This window comes from Tachypleus tridentatus, chromosome 11 (assembly GCF_004210375.1).
Source record: "Tachypleus tridentatus isolate NWPU-2018 chromosome 11, ASM421037v1, whole genome shotgun sequence".
NCBI lineage: Eukaryota > Metazoa > Arthropoda > Merostomata > Xiphosura > Limulidae > Tachypleus > Tachypleus tridentatus.
The window spans coordinates 65,771,556-65,792,666 of NC_134835.1; the positions used below are offsets into that span (position 1 = coordinate 65,771,556).

General features: G+C 30.5%; 1 protein-coding gene across 1 annotated transcript in view; it reads right to left on the bottom strand.

The window, feature by feature from the left end:
• LOC143232342 (acetyl-CoA carboxylase-like) overlaps nt 1–21,111 on the bottom strand; it is a 124,764-nt gene that overhangs the window by 39,942 nt on the left and 63,711 nt on the right. Inside the window, exons 23-30 of the mRNA XM_076467646.1 lie at nt 19,219–19,408; nt 18,725–18,849; nt 14,036–14,149; nt 12,756–12,959; nt 7,790–7,908; nt 6,551–6,691; nt 5,708–5,828; nt 2,137–2,235 (exon numbers count right to left, since the gene is read on the bottom strand). Coding sequence (XP_076323761.1) covers nt 2,137–2,235; nt 5,708–5,828; nt 6,551–6,691; nt 7,790–7,908; nt 12,756–12,959; nt 14,036–14,149; nt 18,725–18,849; nt 19,219–19,408 — 1,113 coding nt within the window. The remainder of the gene's footprint in view (nt 1–2,136; nt 2,236–5,707; nt 5,829–6,550; nt 6,692–7,789; nt 7,909–12,755; nt 12,960–14,035; nt 14,150–18,724; nt 18,850–19,218; nt 19,409–21,111) is intronic.

The following is a 21,111-nucleotide window of genomic DNA, read 5'->3' on the forward strand; positions in this document are numbered from 1 at the left end:
GTAACTTAAATTTCATGTTCATGTGTAATGTTTAATTTATTTATCTGGAACAATTAAATTGTAGATTGAGAATTTTCAGGATTTTCCTCCAATCTGCAAGGTGACAACATTACACGAACATTGAATTTTTGGGTGGGTAATATCCTGATGCCTGATCCTGTCACCTTTCAAGGTCATTTGTCATGGCACCATCAAACAATCTGTTGTGCATTTTCTTAAATGAAAAATACCTGAAGTTTGTTGTTAAACTTCTCAATTTTAGTGGAATATAAGTTTTTTCCTTACTTATGAACACTGCTTATGTATCATCAACAAGTAAAAAATTATAAACCATAATATTCACTTTGACGTATTATCACTTGCTGTTGACAAATACAAATCATTGGTAAGCAAAACTTTCGCACTAATAATTTCCCATGCTATTCGGCCCATATATTGAATTTGTATTGGTTAATAAGTTATTTACGTTACAGATAACGATATTAGAAACCTGATGATATTACCCTCCACTGCTCTATGTCTTAAAATTTTAGTGTAATCACATCTCAGTTCAGTAGATGTCTGAAAACATACAAGTAGCACAACCATCCACCACATTTCACTTAATTTATTGTGAAAGCTGAACGTCTGCCAACCAACAAAAAATACATAGAAGTTCAAAATAAGTAGCTTTTTCTACATGTAAGAGGCAATCAAAATCTAGCCATTTATTCATTAATATCTGTATAACAGAGAAAACTCCCACACAAAACTTTCTATTCTGACATTATCCCTTTGTAAAGTCTGGTTTTATTTAGAAATTAATATAGAAAAAATATTATGATACTAACTATGAGTATTCTTGTAAAATCTAGTTATAAAAATATAGAATTATTTTAATGATTACTTAATTGATAAACTTGACATACATTATTCCTGTTAAATTTAAATCATCACTACAGCAGAAAAAAAACAACAAAACATTAATAAGTATCCAGGTATTAAAAAAATGCATAAATTGTAAAATTCAAATTAAAACATAACTTGCATTCATAATTTTTACAGTAGTTAGTTTTGTTTATGCTGTTAAAAGCAATCTTGCAAGACATCTGACCACTGGATTAGTGGTAGAAATACATTATTTAACAATTGCTGTAATAAACTAAACAGTATTCAAATAATAGTTACACCATTATATAAGCAAGCCTGAGCATTACGATGCAACATAAGTGTGTATGTGGAAATTTAATCACAGTTTATAAGAATGATCTGTTGTACTGCTACAGATGAGGAGACATGTCAAACATCTGCCATTTCAATATTCTCCATAAACACAAAAAAAAAACTGTTACAGCAAAGGATTTAAGAAAGCATAGGACACAAAATCATAATCCGATCTGTAAAAATAAAGGTTTAGATTATGAATAAAAGTCTTTCAAACAACAACAAAAAAAAAACTGTGGTGAAGTTTGGCATATCTCTTGATGTTGTTAACAAAGACAATAAGCAAAGATTAAAAGTTTACAAAAGTTAATTGTCCAAACATTTGTAAACTTCCAGTTAAACTTTAAAATCAATTACTGGATTTATTAAAAAGATTACAGAAAAAAAACGAATCAGAATGATCCTATTCAAACACATACTTATCAACTATTCTGATGCAGTAATACACTTTAGATACACTTAAATGTGTACTTAAAAGTTGATATCCACATTTAGTGCAAAGTTTGTGAAAAGTCTGTCAAAACATGTAGTGTATGAATAATGCCACTGTACTTCAGAGAATTCTGTTACAATGGAATTTACAGCAAAAAGTACTGTTATCAGTAAAAGTACCTAATTAACAAAAGATTGCATTCTAATGTTTAAAAATAATAACACAGGAAAAGTGTATTCACATAGCTATAACTGTAACAAGTACAGCATTGAATTTTAGTTTTGAACTAAACAAACAGCTTGTTCTGATCAGAAGTTAATGTTAATAAAAGACAAAAAAGAACTTAAACATGGCCAATAGACCAAAATAACTTAGTGTGGTATCAAGAGTAGTATACACCTTTGATAAATTTTATAAAGTGCAAATAAACCTGAAATACATTTAACGAAAAGCTTTGTTCTCCAGTGTTATTTTATATAATTTATTAATCTAACTCTTACCTTTTCTGCACAAAATGCATAAAACTTTTCACTCAAGGTTTCATCTTCATCTTTTTTTGACATCATAACAGCAACGTTAAGAATATGCATTGGTTCAATCTGCATAAAAAGTTATGGACAGGTTTACATCATACATAATAACAGTTTAAGAATTTTGTAGGAAATTAAATCATTTTAATAAAATACATCCTATCAATAGTTAGATGTGATAAAATATTCATTCATAAATAATTTTTTTTAAAAAATATGAACTGACAGTATGGCTTCCTGACACACTCAACTTAACAACTGGAAAATGAGTATTAACAACCATATCCAAATGATATGATTTAATGTTTAAAGGTACAGGCCTGTTGCAATCATTTTTCAGTTAATTGATAATGCAAGGGGAATAGCAATATAATAAATTATTGTGAAAGTCTAAAAAGTGGGAAATGTTATTACATCATTTGTTCAGTTAGGAAAGAAACAACTCAAAGATAAAACACACTACACTTTTTAAAAGTAGTTGGTAATTAAGAAAGTCAAGAGTCTCAAAGACTCATATTATATTATGTAATCAAGGATTTAGTCTGTTTTGAATTTTGAGCACAGCTACACGAGAGCTATCTGCATTAGCCATCCCTAATTTAGCAGTGAAAACTAGTGGGAAGGCAACTGGTAATCACCACCCACCACTAACTATTAACTATTCTACTTCTTTACTGACAAATATGTGGGAATGATTGTCACATAATATTGCTCCCATGGTGGGAAAGGCAAACATGTTTGGTGGGATAGAGATCCAAATTTGTGATCCTCAGATTTCAAGTTGAGCTTGCAAACTGCCTGGATGTGTTGGGTCACAACCAATCAAAGAAAGTGATAAAAAATGTCAGTTTATTTAGTCAAATGAGAAATTAAGGAAAAAAAGATGTCACATAGTTTTTTGCACAAAAAGTAATGAAGGGAAAATATAATCACATATATTTTGTTTAGTTTACCCTACTACCATGAATATCCTCTGCTGAGTATGACAAAGTTTGTGTCCTACCTTAAAAATTTTTTGTTTATATTATATTCCTAAATAGCATAAAATCTTAGGTAATAATCCATATTTTAATAGTATACAACTTTTAAGTTCTTTATTCTACAAGGCAATACTTTAAAAAATTCTGAATTTCCCCTAAAGTATCACACAACACATTTTCTCTTAGTATTTCATCATCCATATTTTATCCACCACCCTTCAACAACAACAATGTAAATTACTCTACAAAATCATCATTTCTCAGGTAAACAACATTTATTATAGTCTTCAATTCTGTTTGGTTACAGAACCATCAAATAAAAAATCATACCCCTCCCATCACATCCTCTCTTCCACAATTTAACGGTTCTCTCATGTTTAATTGGACATTACCTATAGCTAATAGAAATGCAAAGTTTTCATATATCAAATGACATGTTGCATAACATCTTGTTCTGAAGGGTTAAATGTCAATTTTACTCAAAGTACCAACACTGTTCCCATAAGAATGTTAATGACTAGCTTGGATAAATTTGTAACAACTCTTGTTGCATAGAGAAAGCCAAAAACATTTTGCAAGATAAGGGAATTTGTCTATGTTTGGTATGTTATTAGTGTATATTGTTTGGACCATTATTTAATTGAATAAAAATTATGTGCAATACTATGAATAGTATAAAAAATCAGGGTTAACTCTCTTCAACAACCAAGAGAAAGAAAAAAGAAGATTGATTAAATATTTTATTTCTTGTTTTTCATGTTTATTCTTTATGTATAATTATATAAAAGTAAGTAAATTAAAAAATTAAGAATATTTTAGGTTAGAATTACATCAAGTAAAATAAATAATAAAATAAAACGTTTCATGAGACATGCATGCAAACTGCTTGTAGTAGTTGTAATAGTTTGTGGGTAATGCATTAGGTTGTCTAGAAACAAATGTAACTTTTGAACTGCAAAGTTTGGAAAAGTATAAACCAGTGTTGTAAAACATGCTTTAGTCCAAGTAAGCACTATTTGCTTCAGCACACTTTAGAATATGGTCCCTTCAACTGACCAAAGTTGGTTGTTTCTCATGCAACCTTGGATGCATTTTGACCAATTCTTGACAGTACTTGTCTGCTGTGATTGTTTCACCTGGATTCAAAACATTGCAGTGAATAATGCCAACTGCAGTTCATCATACAGTCACCATGACCTTTCTTTGGTGAAACTTGGGCTTTGGGAAATGCTTTGGGGCTGTTTTGTGATCGAGCCATTGTATAGATTGTTTCCGACTGTTGTACAGAATCCACTTTTCAATGCATGTCACTAACCATTAAGAAACTTAATCATTTCAGTTCCACAACAGCAGTGTAGAGCAGGTCTCATGATGCCCATTTTGTTGATCTTCAGTTAGTTCATGGGGAACCTACTTATCCAAGTTTTTCATATTTCCAATTGCACTCAGGTGGTTCACAATGCTTGATTTGTTTGTGCCAAGCTTTTCTGCAAGCTCACATTCTGTTGTGTGAGGGTCTGTCTCAACTGTTTCCCTTAATGTGTTTTCATTTAAAGATGACTTCCTTCCATGACCTTTGTGGTCTTCTAGACTTTCATCTCCATGTTGAAACCTTCGGAACCAACACTGAACTGTAAATTCAGTAACTCATCCATGGCCAAATTCCTGGTTGATGTTCTGTATGGTTTCCAAGTTTGAAGTCATAAAGGAAAATCAGAGGAAAGTTTTTCTTGTCCATGCTGACTTGGGGGTTGCAAAACTTACTCTGAGTTGAAACAGCAGACAATTAAGACACCTTGTAAGCTACAAACATTGGATTGAACTAATCAACCAACAATAAGTTGCTCAATATTCAGCTTCTAAATGCCATCGTAAGAATTCCAACATTTATTTCTATACAACCTACTAATTGAACAGCATAACACGAAGTGCCATTTCCCAACAGATTTACAACTTATAATAGCACAGACAGCAGTTAGTCATGGTTGAAAGGACAAGAAAACAATAAAATTTAATAATAAATCAATGTATACTGTTAAAAACTTGAAGCTTCTTAGAATAAATAAACGTAGTTTCATATTACAATATGAAGTCGTTCTAGAAAGATAAAAGGTTAATTTAAATTTCTTTCTTTTTTTTTTGGAGGTTATGAGGTTAGTCAAATTAAGGGTAGAGAAAATAAAGAGATAAATTATCAAGTTTTATTTAAAAAAGAACACATACTTTGAAATGTATTTAGGAGGTATTAGGGATTAAACAAAGGAAGTTTGAAATATTTAAGATAACAAAAGGTATTTTTAATTTCCACATGAAAATCACTTTACACACAGAATATTCAAAACAAATCTTTATTCTATTACACTAAAGATATTTCACTAAAATGTATTTTGTATATGTTAACGACTTATAATATTACCTGAAAACTGTCAAATTTTGTGAAAATACTATATTGAAAATTAGAAGTAAAAAGAGGATGAGGGTAGTCATATAGACTGAGCCCATGTTGAGAGCACTAAATGACAAAAACCTCTAAAAAGATATTAAAAAATACAACATTATACCGGAATAGGATCATCATCACAGAAAGACACTCCATGAGATATAGGAGAAAAATCTGAGTCCAAAAGTCTAGGGCTCGGTGGTGGAGACTGGCAAAACAACTGCATAACATGATCAAAATTTCTGAAATAATAATTAATTCAAGTGAGGACATTAATGCTTTACATAGGAAATACACAGTTATGTATACTAATGTGAAGGAAATCACATTTAAAAACTAAAATACAATGGAAAAATGACAAATAGTATGGGTGTGGATACATCAAAAACCCATCTATGTTTGCTAGTTATTTATGTGTTATGTAATTATTCATTTTTGTGTAAATTCATAGTATACATGCACGAAAAGTTGACCTTAAAGAAGTGAGCTACAGGTTACCATGCAATAAGTAATAGCAAATCACATTTCAGTAATTACACTTCACACTGTTGTTTAATGTATAAAATGTGTCAAAATAATAATACAGTCAGACAAGCTATCTTGGCTCACCATTCTTTTGAGATACTGTGATAAGAGATCTTTGTTTTAAGATCGTCATCTTTATATCAGTTAATAAAGTCATAAACATGTTGTAACTGATACTTTCTGTCCAAAACTCTGAACATGTATTTCTTACCTCTGCAAGTTTTAAACCTGAAAACTTAGAAATTAAATGAACATACATAACATTCACACACATTCATAATATCTGCAAGCCTTGAACATATGTGTGTGTTTCAGATTCACAAACACAGATGCATATAAACTGCATAAATACAGTAAAAAGAAAAAGAATAAAAGCAAAACACATATTGCCAAATAACTGTTCAAAGTTTTCTTAAACTACTGTTATCTTGCAACATACTTAACAAAGTCTTCAAATGTTCGAAATGCTGTAATAACTCCCATCCTTTGGCAGCTATCTATATTTGATGGGATATCGGACTCAAAAGTTCGACTGTCTTTGTTTGTTGTAGTACATCCTGTTGTTTTAGAATATGCAATCCTACAAAACAAAATTATATGTAAAGATAAATTTGAAATATTATTTTCCATATACAGAAACTTTACACAGTTAATCTTCTTTACACTTGTTTACCTTATTACTGTTTGAAATGACCACAACTTGACTGTTTGAAGAAAAAAAATGCACAGGTTTCCAATATTTGACCATTTTTCAGCATTAACAGTTAGTTTGTAATTTTTTGGAATACATATCAACTATGAAAATTCCAGGTAATAACTGTCCATAAACCTTTAAGGTGCTCATTTAAAAAAAAATGTGATTTAAAAATCTCATATCAAGGATCTCACATAACCCTTTCATCAGTTTCAAATTTTCTATGACAGAAATAAAACAAACCTCCCTGGTAATACTGGTAGTGTTCCTAAGAAAAAGCAATGCATAATAATAGTATTTACTCTCAATATGCAAGGACACTCAGTTTTCATTTACTTGTTGCCACTGTATAGAATGATAAGATGAATACTGTGATATACACATCCTTGCTGTCTGTCTCACTTCTATTTCTTTGTTTCCAATCAATATGACAGAAGATAAATTGTGAACAAAACACACAAAAACTATCTGTCAGGTGTTCTGCCACCTCAAGTTTTTATGAAGAACTAACTGCACAAGTTTTTTTCTAAGGGTTTCATTAATTAATTATCTAAACTATGTTAGGAAAACTATCACAGTTTAAAAATATGCATCCAAATGTTTCAGTATTAGCTATTGATTTCTTCAATGTATTGTCAACAGTCTTGAGTGAAGAAAACTTTAGTCTCCAAATATGTCTAGGATTTATAAAAATGACAGAAAACAATATTTTATTAGTATTAATAAATTAAATGCAAATTTCATATTCTTTTCAAAAGCAGCAATTTGTCACACCCCTTTAAATAATTACAAAAATGTATTTAATTAGCAACAACACTGTTTTTCTAATCAGATACAATGTATTAAATATGTTTAAACCTGAAAATTTTTCAAATGCATATTAAATATTTTTTTTTAATTTGTTTCCTTCTTCTTAACATTTGACAGAACTAGCTTTGTTAGAACGTTTTTGGTACTTTAAAAAAAAAGTGAAATTACAGTTACCTGTTTGGATGAGAGGAAGGTAGTAAGAACTGGAACTGTGCTGCACATATACCTGGAGCCAGTTGAAGATGTTGAAGACATGTCAGTTCATAAGAAATGTAAGCTCTTCTCACATACACCTGTGTATTTTCAAAGTATCATAAATAAGCCCTAGTTCATTTTTATCTCAACACAAGCTTAATTAGTGTAATCACCATTTCTTTTTATTACGCACTAAACTATGTTTTCCAAATACACTTTTAGATAATTATATTAAATGTGCAATGAAATTAACTATTACAGAAAAACCTTCCTGAATTTACATTTTCCTATTTTGACTTAGGAATGGTACTTGTTTGAAAATGCATCCTTTGTCTTAATAAATAAGAAATGGAGAAAAAACATGTAATTTTTGAAACTTGTTTTAATTTAGCATAGACAGGACAAGTCCAAAGTCCTGTTTCTTTTATTACTGCAAAACAGATGAAAAATATCAAACATTTTTGGCAGAGAATGTTTAGACATGTTGGAGGCCATTTGTTACCTGACACATGATATTATGACAAAGTAAAATAGTTCATCCAGCATTAAAGCAAAACTTATTTAAATTAAAAAATGCAATTTTTTTTTTTTTAGAAACCCAAAAGAAAAACAACATTTATGCAGTACTTCATTTATGTGCTACAAGATTTGCCTTGACATATTTTACTTCTAACTAACAGTTTCAAAGAAAACATTTAAGTGACCTTGGTAGGACCTTCATACCAGGACACATGTCAGGTAACAAACAGCCCCCAATAAGTTGAAACATCTTGTGTCAGAAGTTTTTCAATATTCTATACCTAATTCACAACAGTAGGAAAACACTGTAACTTTTGATTCACCCATTACATTCTCCAATACAGTGAAACTTGGGAAATTCTACACTTTTTCAATTTTGAATCTACTTCTAACAACAAAGATAATTGTTATCCACATTTACTTCACAACTATATAGAAATTCAGTACTTATGACTCACCCACTATATTCCCCAACATGCTTAAACCTTGCAAAATTTTACACTGTTTGAGCCTTGAATTTATCTTTAAAAATAATTCATAGATTTTTTATGAATTAAAATACAAAATCACATTTTTACTTACTGGATTTGGATTTTGTGCATAAACCCTACACAAAGACAATCTAAACATAACTATCCCTGATTTTGAATTCACAGACTAATGGTAAGACAACTAATCAGGAACCCCCCAACAATTAACTGTGGTTAAAATAGTGTGATCTGATAACCACTCCTGTAGCCCAGTACCCAAAGTAGCATTTTTGCAGCAATGTGACAAACCATGAATTCCTGAATTTACATTTCAAGCATGCTAACCACTAAGCTGTGCCCTGCTATATTTACTTGGTAATAAGATCAGCAGCTTAATAGAAATAGCCAAGACTAGATATTAGAAAATATTAATAACACGATATGAAGGAAAAAAAAAAATGAAGTCATTTTGACAAGCTAAAACCTCAAATGATACAAGCAGCATGAGAAATACAAATGTTAAGACACCTCAAGGGTGTAAAATATAAAAATATTTTGCACTATCAGATAATGCGTTGAGATTAAAATTTTAAAAACTTAATTTAATAAATATAAGCAAAACAACACGAAATCAATCACACATATGAACTGATATTTTCTATTTCCTGCATAATCACTCTATTGTTATTTGATGCCACTGGTTTATTTTTAACATAATTCACAATGAATTACTGCAGCTACTTTATTTTTAATGGAATTGTTGACAAAATTTAGACTCAAGTAATAGTTGTAATACTGCAGCTGCCAAGCCATAAATAGTCTTAACTTAGCTTATTTAATTTCAAGGAACCCCAACTGGTAATATAATTGTGTGGTAGTAGTCCAAAATGTTGTGTTTGATGTATATATATCTATTATTTTTTGTACAAACCATGCGTTATAAACCACTGGCTCATGGGTATTATTTGTATTGTTTTAACATTTAATTAAAATTCACTTACTCATTAGAATGCTAGACATACACTATTCTATACACAGTTAAACCTAGATACTTCAATCTTATAAATTGTGCTATTACAGGGAAGCAATGCAGTGTTAGAAGTTGCATTAATCATAGCAAATAAAGGTAAGGTAAGAGAACACTGAGTAAAATTTCAAACACAGCCAAGAACAGTTTGTATCCAATTACTTTGGAAAAAAATTGTTGGAGCAAAGCTTAAAAATTTGAAGCAGCTGCATTGTGGAACTGAAGTGATAAATTTCGATTACATATATATGAACTATCAAAATAGCTAATATTAAAACTACTTACTTATTAAATAACATTTATGGAAGTATGAATATGTTACTAAACACCAAACAAACAACATAACTTTAGCTTCACTGTAACAAAATTCTTAAACCATTCTTCATAAATGTATAGCATCTACATCTACTACATTAAAAAAAAAAATGCCTCTCTTATCCTTGAATATGAAATTTAACCACTGGCAGTAATTTTTCATATCATTAGATCCACTAGTATTCATTTTGTATAATTTATGATGGTATGATTTGATATTGGGTTAGAAACTTAAAACATTTCATGGCCAACAATATTTGAACAAGAACAGTAACAAATAAAACAAGATGACCTTCATAAAAGGTAAATATATGTAAGCCATAAAATGAGCTTTATTACATTCAAAATCCAAGGCAGAAGAAGTTTTGATTTTGAAGTGTTTTTTTGTTATCTATTAGTTTTCTTAGTATCCTTTTTTTGAAACTCTTTTCCCTCAATAAGTTCCAATGCATGGTTATCCTTATGTAATCACATCAGCTAGATTTACTATGACTGAAAAATCTTTTCCCTTGCAGTTTGTAGCATTGGGAAATATAGTATAAACTTCTGATGTTTACATTCTCAATTCTATAATCATTTTCTACACTTTAAAACACAAAATAACACAGAACAGAAAAAAACAATTGATTCCTGGCCATAAAATGAAAAATAGTAGTCAAAGGAAGAATGAATTATACTGAATAGCTTTTCAGTGATAAAATATAACTGACTTTTCATGTTTGCAGCTAATCCACAGGTATAATTCTAACTTATTTTTAATAAATTTGAAAAAATTCCAGAGGTTACATATTTCAGATTTATTATGAACCATAGCAGTTGTTCATAATATGGATTAACCATTTGTTCTTTATTATTGATTAATATTATTCTGCTAGCACACAGTAAAAACATAAGTATTGTAGTAAAACCTATACAATTTTACTGAACATATTACTTTACATTATGTAGAGCAGCTTTTAAATTTATTTGAATACCTAACAAATAATAGTGGCCATATAAAAGTTGACATTGTGACAATGATATCAGATGCAATACCTATTTCATTGTGCACGAAGCCAATTCAAATGTTGTACTTATTTCCCAATAGATCATCATACAATTTCCTAAATATTACAGCTTGTTACATGAAATCAAAATAGGTATTTGTAACTTGAGAAAATAATGTCAATACTATCCATGATGACGAGAAAACCCACTTGTAGAGAAAATTATATATTTAAAAACGGCTGGTATGGGTAGAGAAAGCACTAATAGAGGAGTGAACTAGTAGTTCCTCTAAGTAACTCCAAAGGTAATAGTAGTACTATTGTAATTATAACATAATATTGCATCATTAATGTCCACTATTTGTACCATGTTCCTCATATTTGAATACTATTCTCTAATAAACATGAAAACTCATAAACATCTGGTGAGCTTTAATAAAGAGCAATAGAATACAACAAAGAAAGTGTAATTAAAATGATATTATGAGATCCATCTTACTGGAAGCCTACACTGAGCACACAGAAAATGATGTGATGGAAATGAATTCACACTGCCATGATCCATTAACTTACAAAAAACTTATAACCCAAAAAGTTTTATTATTTTAATACAAAGTTCTCTATAACTACTCTTAGACATTTAAGTTCAGAAATATAAATTACTGTTTTGGGAGTATGTTAAAAAACTTCTTTTAGGGAATTATTTAAGATCTCTGATCAAACTAATAAAAAGACAAAAAAGTTATTTTAAGTATTCACTAAATGATGTTCATAATTAAAAAATTATTCAGTTTTATATTTGAATATCTTAGAAAAAATCTGAAGTGTAGACTTGTGAAACTCTGAATATATAAATAACATTGTCTGCTTTATAATTCAAGCCACAGCTCTCAAAATGCATATCACTGCATAACACAAAAAAAACAAGATTCTATGCAATAAACCTTATTTCATACAATATTCAACAGGTTAAATAGAAATTATTTGAACAATAATTAATTTAGTATCTTATGTAATTAGGTCTTCCTCTTCTAAGTTAAACATAGTAGAGTAACCTTTATATATAACACATCATGGTAAATGTAATCTGAACACTAGAACAAGTTGAGCCTATGTAATACACATCATGGTAATGTAATCTGAACCCTAAAAATGATAATTTATGATGACGAAAAACCCACTTGAAGTAAAAATGTATCTCACGACAGCTGGTAAGGGTATTCACACTTTTATCAATAAAGCAGAGAATAATGTTTTGTCCTTCTTTGGTCATCTTTAAAATGCTAAAATTTAATGTGCCTTTTCAAATATGTCATACATTTAATAGTGATGTGTATTATTAAATCCAATTACAAATACTTGTCAAATGACTATGTTGCATTATATATGTTATATATACTGACTGCATAAATTAATCACCTACAAATGATACATATACTTAACTGTAACTTTACCATTCAGACAGAATACTTTTTGGTTCATGCTTAGATGCAAAAATATAAATTAATCAAATTACTTTTTTTATTAAACTAAAAAACATAAAACAAATTTACACATTCCTCTCATTATTAGTCATCACTTTTAATTTCTTTCTGATAAACTGACATTAAAGAAAGAAAATTTCCTACCTCCAGAGCAGCTCTCTGTACAACAACATTACTGTGGTAAAAAAAATCATGCAAGACATCAAAAATTGATGTCTCTGACATAATTAGTTTCTGAAGGTTTTCTGGACAGAAATCATGTCCATACATATCTACTGCTGATAAAAATATTGATTCCATTTGGTTATGTCTTTGTTCATAAGCTGGTTGGTGTGCTGCTATCAAAACCTAAACCCAAAAGATACCTCTTATTAAAAATAGTTATGAAAACTTTAACCACATTATATTATAATTTTATTGTGTTAAGTAGGGAAACTTAAAAACTTAGAGAATGGAAGCTAACAATAATGTTAACTTTAAAAAATGATCCTCTTAGCTTTGTAATAAACAAAAAACCAAAAACTTAAAGAAATAATGGATAAAAGTGTAGAAATGTTTTAAAGATATATAAAGAACAAATATATGCATTAGTATGTGTAGAATTAGAAGGTGGTGGAAATAACACTGAAATATCACCCATAAAAAAAAAGTGAATTAAAAGTTCACTTTTTTGTTAGTTAATAACCAAAAATGTCCAAAACATAAAGCTGTTATAATGATTATCAAAAACTAAACAGTTAACAAAAATTATAATTTTAAGAACCTAAAAGATTCAACAATAAAAATATGTAGTAAATAGCTCAACACTTCAATAAAGTTGTACTTGATATATTAAATTTTATTTTGACAAAACAGAATATCAGACAAAATTAAGTTGAAACTTTGTCTAGTTTTGTCAAGACTGATATGAATCACCCATATTAAATAAGCTTTACATTATAAAACCGAAGTAATAATTAATATTCATTTCATGTATATTACAAATGAAGGGTTTTCAGAGTTCAACTGTGCATTGTTTTACATAAAAGGATAAATGGTTGAAACTTAATTAATAGTCTGGTAGATACAGAAAGAGTACCTTATAAGTGACTGGAAATAGTTATTAATGGTCTTTATTCAGCACTATCTTACTGTTAATATAAAATGTAAGATAGCTTAAAAATTTGAAATTTGAACTAAATATGAAGACATGAAACAAATCAGAAAATTTATAATTATTAATTCATGATTTATTCTTTTAACAGAGTTCTGAACCAAAATAATGAATAGACTTGTAACAAGGAGCTTTTCTTCTATATCCTTACAGTACCAATCGACAATTGTTGAGGTAGTAGCAGTACAGTAATAAAATTGATACAGCATCAATATGGAAGGTTATTATTGTTGATGTTTGCTCATCTACGTCAACTTTTCATGTCAAATACCTGTCTTGCCCGTAAAGCAACTTTAGCATTTTCTGACTTGTTCAACGTTGTCAGTTCATGAAGAATACAAGAAAGTTCATCAGTTAGTCCAGGTTCATGTCCACAGAGGTGATCCTATTTAAGAACCATTCAAAATAAAACATTATAAGCAGATGACAAAAGTGCATCCTAAAGAATGTTATCTTTATAACATTAATATATGTATTTTAGCTGAAATATTTATAAACAGTAAGTGTTATAATTTTCCTATACTGAAAATGTATTTCCACTAGATACTTGCCTCTTCTCACAAAATTAACTATTCCCATTCAGTTCTTCCCTCTACCTGCAAACTCTTTCTTTACATATGACACAAGCCTTAGGCTTACCCCCTCGTTGGAAATGCATTCCAATAGGTTTCTTATGTAAAATCATCATGTGTTACATCCTCAACAACAGATGCATGACATGCTCGTGTGATGCATGTGACTCCCTCTACACTCCTCTACTGAACCACCACTTTGAGGTTTGCAAGATGTCAGCACAAGAGAAAATAGGGAGGAAGTGTGAGAGAAGATAAGTACCTATCAGAAATATTGTTTCAATACAGGAAAATTACAAATTCTGGTATGGTACTTACATCATCTTCCAAAATTCACTAGAATCACACAATGAAAGGAGGATGGGCCACTCCAAGGAAACAACACAATTACCTGCAAGAAGCATCCAAAAATACCCCTGGAAATGAGAGATTCAGATCCAATGATCAGAATCAAGGGACTCTACCACTTCTAAAACAGGTATACCCTTTGCTCATTTGTAAAATGTGCATGATACATGGGCAGAAAATGAGAGGAGTACATCCAAATGGGTGAAAATATGGAGGGAAAATGATCCTAACTAGAGACAGATGTTGTTTCTAATTGTTAAAAAAAAATGTAGGTGTTTATCTTGAGTGTAGAGTGATATCATGGTGGACTGTACTTGGTAAGTCACATTCAAAACCTTCTTGCAAGGTACCAAAATCTGCAAAAAAGTAGGATGATGATCATGTCGTCTTCACCTCAAAAAATAAAAACCAAAAACAGGGGGTTAAGAATCACTTAGATTCCCAGAGATGACACAAGGATTAGCTCTAACATTTCAATCCAAGAGTCTGTGAAAAGATATAGATCTGAATGCAGGAGAGGAAACAGCATGCCTGCTGAAGACATGGATCTGAGTGCAAAAGAAGAAATGGTATGCCTGATGACATATGAGCTTTGTCCAGCCACCAATGTAAATCATCTTACAGGGAAGGAGAAAGAGAAATATGGATGGAAAAAGGATTTTGAGCAAGTTTCCATTATTTGTGAAGAACTCACTTAAAAGATCTCATATAGGCACAACCAAAACAGATCAGTGATGTCTTAGAAAACCATATCTCCATAAATGATAAAGCCTTGCATGCAGTAAGTAATTGAGATGTAGGGGTGTAATCCATCAAAAGTTTCATTGAACAGTCATAATGGAAAAGGCAATCCTCAACTGATATTCACATCAAAAAAAGATTCCCAAATGAACAAGATATTGAGTGTGTTTGAGGTAGGACTTCTCCAATTTGATCAACCAGCTCACCTGAACCACCACAGGAAGTAGCTGCCTGTTTAGAATGAGCCAGAAGCCAGATGTCCAAATAATATTGAAATCACTGCCCTAGAGCATTAAGATACATGCAAAAGCTCAGACAATTTGACAAAATATGTAAGGTGCTAATGCAAGTTAGAAGGGGAGGGGCTGAAATTCATAAACCACACCAAGATGGACAAATCAAAGATAAGGATAAAATGGAATTGATATCAGCATATGTAGTTAAGCACTAGAGACATCCATTTTTGTCATCCACAACCCTGAAGAAAATGCTCATCTCATTTTGATAAAGGACTCAATGGTGAACTTGGGTAGTGATATTAAGCAGCTGAGGTAAAATAGATTATTGACTGGCAATCTCTGGTTTCTTTAGAGACAACAAAAAGGCAAAAATAAGAACTCCTGGATGGAAAACATGTTTGATTACTTGCTATAAGAGCAATTCCCAAATTACTTCTGCTATATACTGGCCGATCAGGGAAACATAAGAAGGAGGGAAACTGGGAAAGGAAAAATTTAGAGGTGGGGAAAAAAACTGGAAAACAAATCCTTTTGACAGAACCTGAAGCATCCATTGGTTGTCAATGAATTGACACCAGTGATGAAGAAACTCTAGCAGCTGAGCCCTCATCATAGCCAAACCCACTGGGTGGTCACCTGCTATACTGGTGACTGGGGTTGCATCATCAAGAAAGGCAACAAGAAGTACCCCAATTAGAAGAAACGGGTAAGGGCTGGGAAGATAAAGGACAGGAAATGTGAAATGGAGGCATATGAAGCTCTGACTAAGACAAACGGGCTACAATATTTGTAAGAGTGGACTGTTAGTGGACCAAGATCACCCGGCACCATAGGTAAATCCCTAAGACATATCAAGGGTAAACAACCTGAACCAATATGGCTGGATGACCTATAAGGTCTCAATAACAAAGAAACCAGATTTATAAGTCTTGAGTGGCAAGGGTATCTGCAGAAAATTATTCAGGATTTCTGTGGAGAGCTCAAGATAGAAGGTGTATAGCAGACAGATACTGTAAGAGGTTGATAAGGGTAAAACAGAAATGAGACAATATGGCATAGGCAAGATTGACATTTGTTTCAAGATCTGACCCCAGAAAGATAATAATGAACCTAATACTGCTAATCTAAAAATGGATAGTCTGCATGATGGCAAGAAAAGGCAAACTGATTAGGAGTCCTTGGAGGCATGACATGCTAATCATCTCACTTAATTGCAAGGCAAATTGATCAACATGAACTCAAATATCAGGGGAGGGAGGATAAAAAAGAAAAGGCTGTGAATTCAGTTCATGCAGTGAGGAAAGATGAGTTAAGTAAGAAATAGATGAAATGAATAAAACATCACAAAACTGAGACACAAAATCCATAAAGGCCAAATTTTACCTACAACTCTCCTCAGGTTGAGAATGGAAAAGAATGGCAACTCTGGAGGTGAAAAAGATGATGAAAGTCTTAGTCAGCCTGCACAGGACCTATCCTGCTCAGGAGAAGCCTGGGTGATGTCTAAAGACAAAGACTGTCCCATGTAACATTCAATCTCTTGATGGGTAAGAGCAAATAAATCAACTATCATGCCGCCCGCATCTGAGGCCTGAGAAAATGTTGGTTGTTGGTGTAATCCCCAAAGTGGTAACATAAACTATGGAATTCACTGCATAGAAAAGTTTCACCAAAGTCAAGTGCTGAAATAAAATTACTATAATTAACTGATAAACACTAATATAGAAATTTGGTTGAATGAAAGCAAATTAAGTAAAAAGAAAAAAAAACCTATTTGTGGGTAAAGCAAATTCAAACACAAAGCATTAAGCACATAAAAGAGCAAAGTCCAAACTCAAATGCTGCCAAATGAAAGTGACAGTTCAGAAGAGAAGTGTAGACAATCACACATCACATGAGCATGTCATGTTCCTTTTGGTGAGGATGTCACACAGGATTTGCGTGAAAGACATATTAAAATCTTACAATTTTAACAGGGGGGAGCAGAAGGCTTGTATCATGCATAAAGAAAATTTTCGCATAAATAGGGCAGCACAAGAATAAGTAATCTCGTGAGAGGAGGTAGTATTATATTGGAATTAATATACTAGCAATAAAATGAAATCAAATACTTTTTTTTTCTTATAATCATGTTCAGATTAACATATTTACTTAAACACGAAACTAACTCATTTCATACATCAGCAGTTGTTATGTTGTGTACACCTTTTACAAGCCAGTATACACACACAAATGGTGTGGTAACAAATTGCTCAGGTAAATAGTATTTCAACCACCATTATGTTTGCTGTATCCACATCACATTGAAAAGTACTGGATTTAACAAAACACGTCATAGGCAATGAATGTGACAAATATAGTGTGAATGAAATACTATTATTATTATTATACATTCTTTTAATACTTAAAAATCTCTATAGGACTAGATCAAGAATATAGTGCTCATAAATGTAACAAGCAGAATATGAATGTATTATGATATATGTATGATTATAAAATTGATTAAATGATATCAAAACAAATGTAGTCTAGAATACCTAAAATTATCAGTTTCCAATGTTTAATTACACACTGTCAATTTCCATTCCACATATTTAATAAAAAAAAAATATTTTGTATTAGAGATTCAGAAAGTTCACAAAATCAAAAATTCTAGAATATAAAAATGTTCAGTTATTAAATAACCACAGGAAAAAAATGCTTTATATATAAACAGAGTAGCTTAACCAATATCAGAGCTTAGAAATCAGCAGTTTAGAAAACTAGTCTCTGCAAAACAATTCTGATGTTCATTCCAAAAAAAAAAAACTCTATAACTCATTTGTTTTTGACATAAACTATTTTCAAAGTGATGTTTTTGGTTATACACACACATACCTTTTACTCTTTCACAGTATTCAATTGATTTGATACAAATCTCATTGTCCAGCTCAAGAAAATGTTTTATATTTCAAATAGATTCTCCTGCTACACACCAATATTAGAGATTATGACTGGGTTATAACAAGGTTACATTTTTAAGTATTCCCACTCAAAGTATGGGTTAAAACAGTAACTTACTATTAGTTTGATGATGAGAAAGTTTTTCTTATCAACTTTCAGGTGAGAGAAAATTTTGTTGACAACAGTTCCAATATCATCTCGATGTTTCTCCCTGAGTAACGATACACATTTATCATAATGGCCTGAAAAAAAAAAAAGAGATGATAAAGGAACATTTAATCAGAAAACTTCATTTATTAAACATAAAATGATAACATTTTCATTTCAATGACTTTCATTTTATATATATTTTTTTAAATTACAGAATATTACTGTACAAACAAAATATTTACTGGTTTATTTTCTGAAAATTCCTATTCAGTTCAAAAACCTCACTTCATAAAGTTAGATAATGTTCAGCAAAATATAAGAAATTATCTAGTTTTCATATACCTGAAAAGCAAAAAGCAAAACAATTATAGAATATAAAACTTACATACAACTCAAATCAATATCAATCTACTAGTAATGTAACAAAAATATTTTTTTTTTTTAAAGGCAAACTTGTGTACCTTGTTGAAAATCCATTTCTACAGATAGATACTGTCGTAGCAGATCTTGAACAGCTGCTTTAGTCCTTCCACGAATTCCATTTCTGTAGCGCTGGACTAATTGTACAATCCCTTGTGTAAGGGAAAAAAACATGTCTCTGTCTGAACGTTTTTGAAGTGTAGTGAAGTAGCCATCGATGACACTGGCAATCTGTGAGTAATGTGTCATTACAGGTTAAATATACTAAAACAACTTTGAAAATAATATTTTTCTGAATTACACTGTGCATGATAAAGGTTTACTCTGAAAAATAATTTTGTCTAATAAAACTTTTTCTTTCACAGCTATATGTATGTATTATATTTTCTGATAAATGTTAGAAAAGATTAGATACTATTTACATCTATGTGATGTTCAAAGCAACACTTCAAGGTTAATTTTCAGAGAAAATTATATAATTTACGATAAAAATGTGCATAGTATATTTGGAAGACTGAAAGTTTCAAGTTAAGAAATCAAATGAACTAGAATAAAATAGCCTTCTACATATTTCAATACATAAAATTTGAAAACATTTTATTAATTTAGAATTAAGCATAATTTAATCTTTTGATAACTAATATTATGAAGACATTTGACATACACACATACACAATACCACACTTTTCTCAGATTAAAGCTTACACTGGACAGCTACTGATTTTGATAATATGCAAATATGATCAAAACGTTTTCTTGTATTTTCAGGCCAAAAGCAAATAAGTGACTGATCTAATATATAGAGAAATCTTATTTTATATGACTCCATTTTATTTTCAGCTGGCTGAAACATAGCTATACTATCTAAATTTTTCTTTTTAACCTAATGTGAATCAACTAGTAAGTGCCATCTTACAAATTTCTAGATGTAAGATTACAAAGATTTTAAAACTAATAAAAGCTATAGCTTTGGTAAGTAAAAATGCTCCAAGCTTAATTAAGACTTCACTGTTTTCTTTCTGTTTTTGTATGATAGGGAACAAAAGTAACATAAAAGTACAGATATCATGAAAAGCACCAACAATCTAATTACCTCAAATTTATATATATTATATTTAGTTAGGTGTTAATTAATAACTTGCAAACTTGGTGGAGGGGTGCACCAATGACAATCAGTATTTTTTACATATACATGTTTAATAACAAACAAAACCCAGTAATCGACTTAGTAATAGTAACTGAGCCAACCTACAATAGACTGAGACACTTAACAACCCAACTCTTGCCTAAAAGCTTTGTTAGTTGAAATGAAACACGGGCTTCATAATTATATAAAAAGACAGCAATCATATCATTCAAGATTATCTGCACTGTGAAATAAATTATTTTTCCTCTAGTGGAAATAATGCTTTTGAAATTGTCTTCTTTTCACTTCTGTAAATTCAAATATTATATGTAGCAATGCTGAAGCTCTGACATGCAATGTCAAGCCATGAACTGTAACAAATAATATATGAGTGAAAGCATACTTAGTTATACTGTAACCTACTTAACATAGTTGTAATGTATCCAAGCATAAGTAAGGAAGTAATCTGTATGCAAGAAACACACTGCAAATTCTGAATATTATATAGAAACTATGAACTGTCACATGATTAGTAACAGGTCAATGAGATTTGCAGACAGTAGACATTTTCAGAAAATGTGCAATAACTTTTCACTGATTTTATGAGACAGAATATGAAATAATAACCAGAAACAAAAATAAAATTTTGCTCTGTAAATTTTTCTTCACATTTCAATGAAGAAGAGGTTCAAAGTTAATCAATTAAACAGCTTTATAGATAACTTTATGGATAACTTTCAATTCTTAACTTGATTAACAATTCTAATGTACTGTACAAATATTTCTTATGAAATGCTCCTCCTCTAAT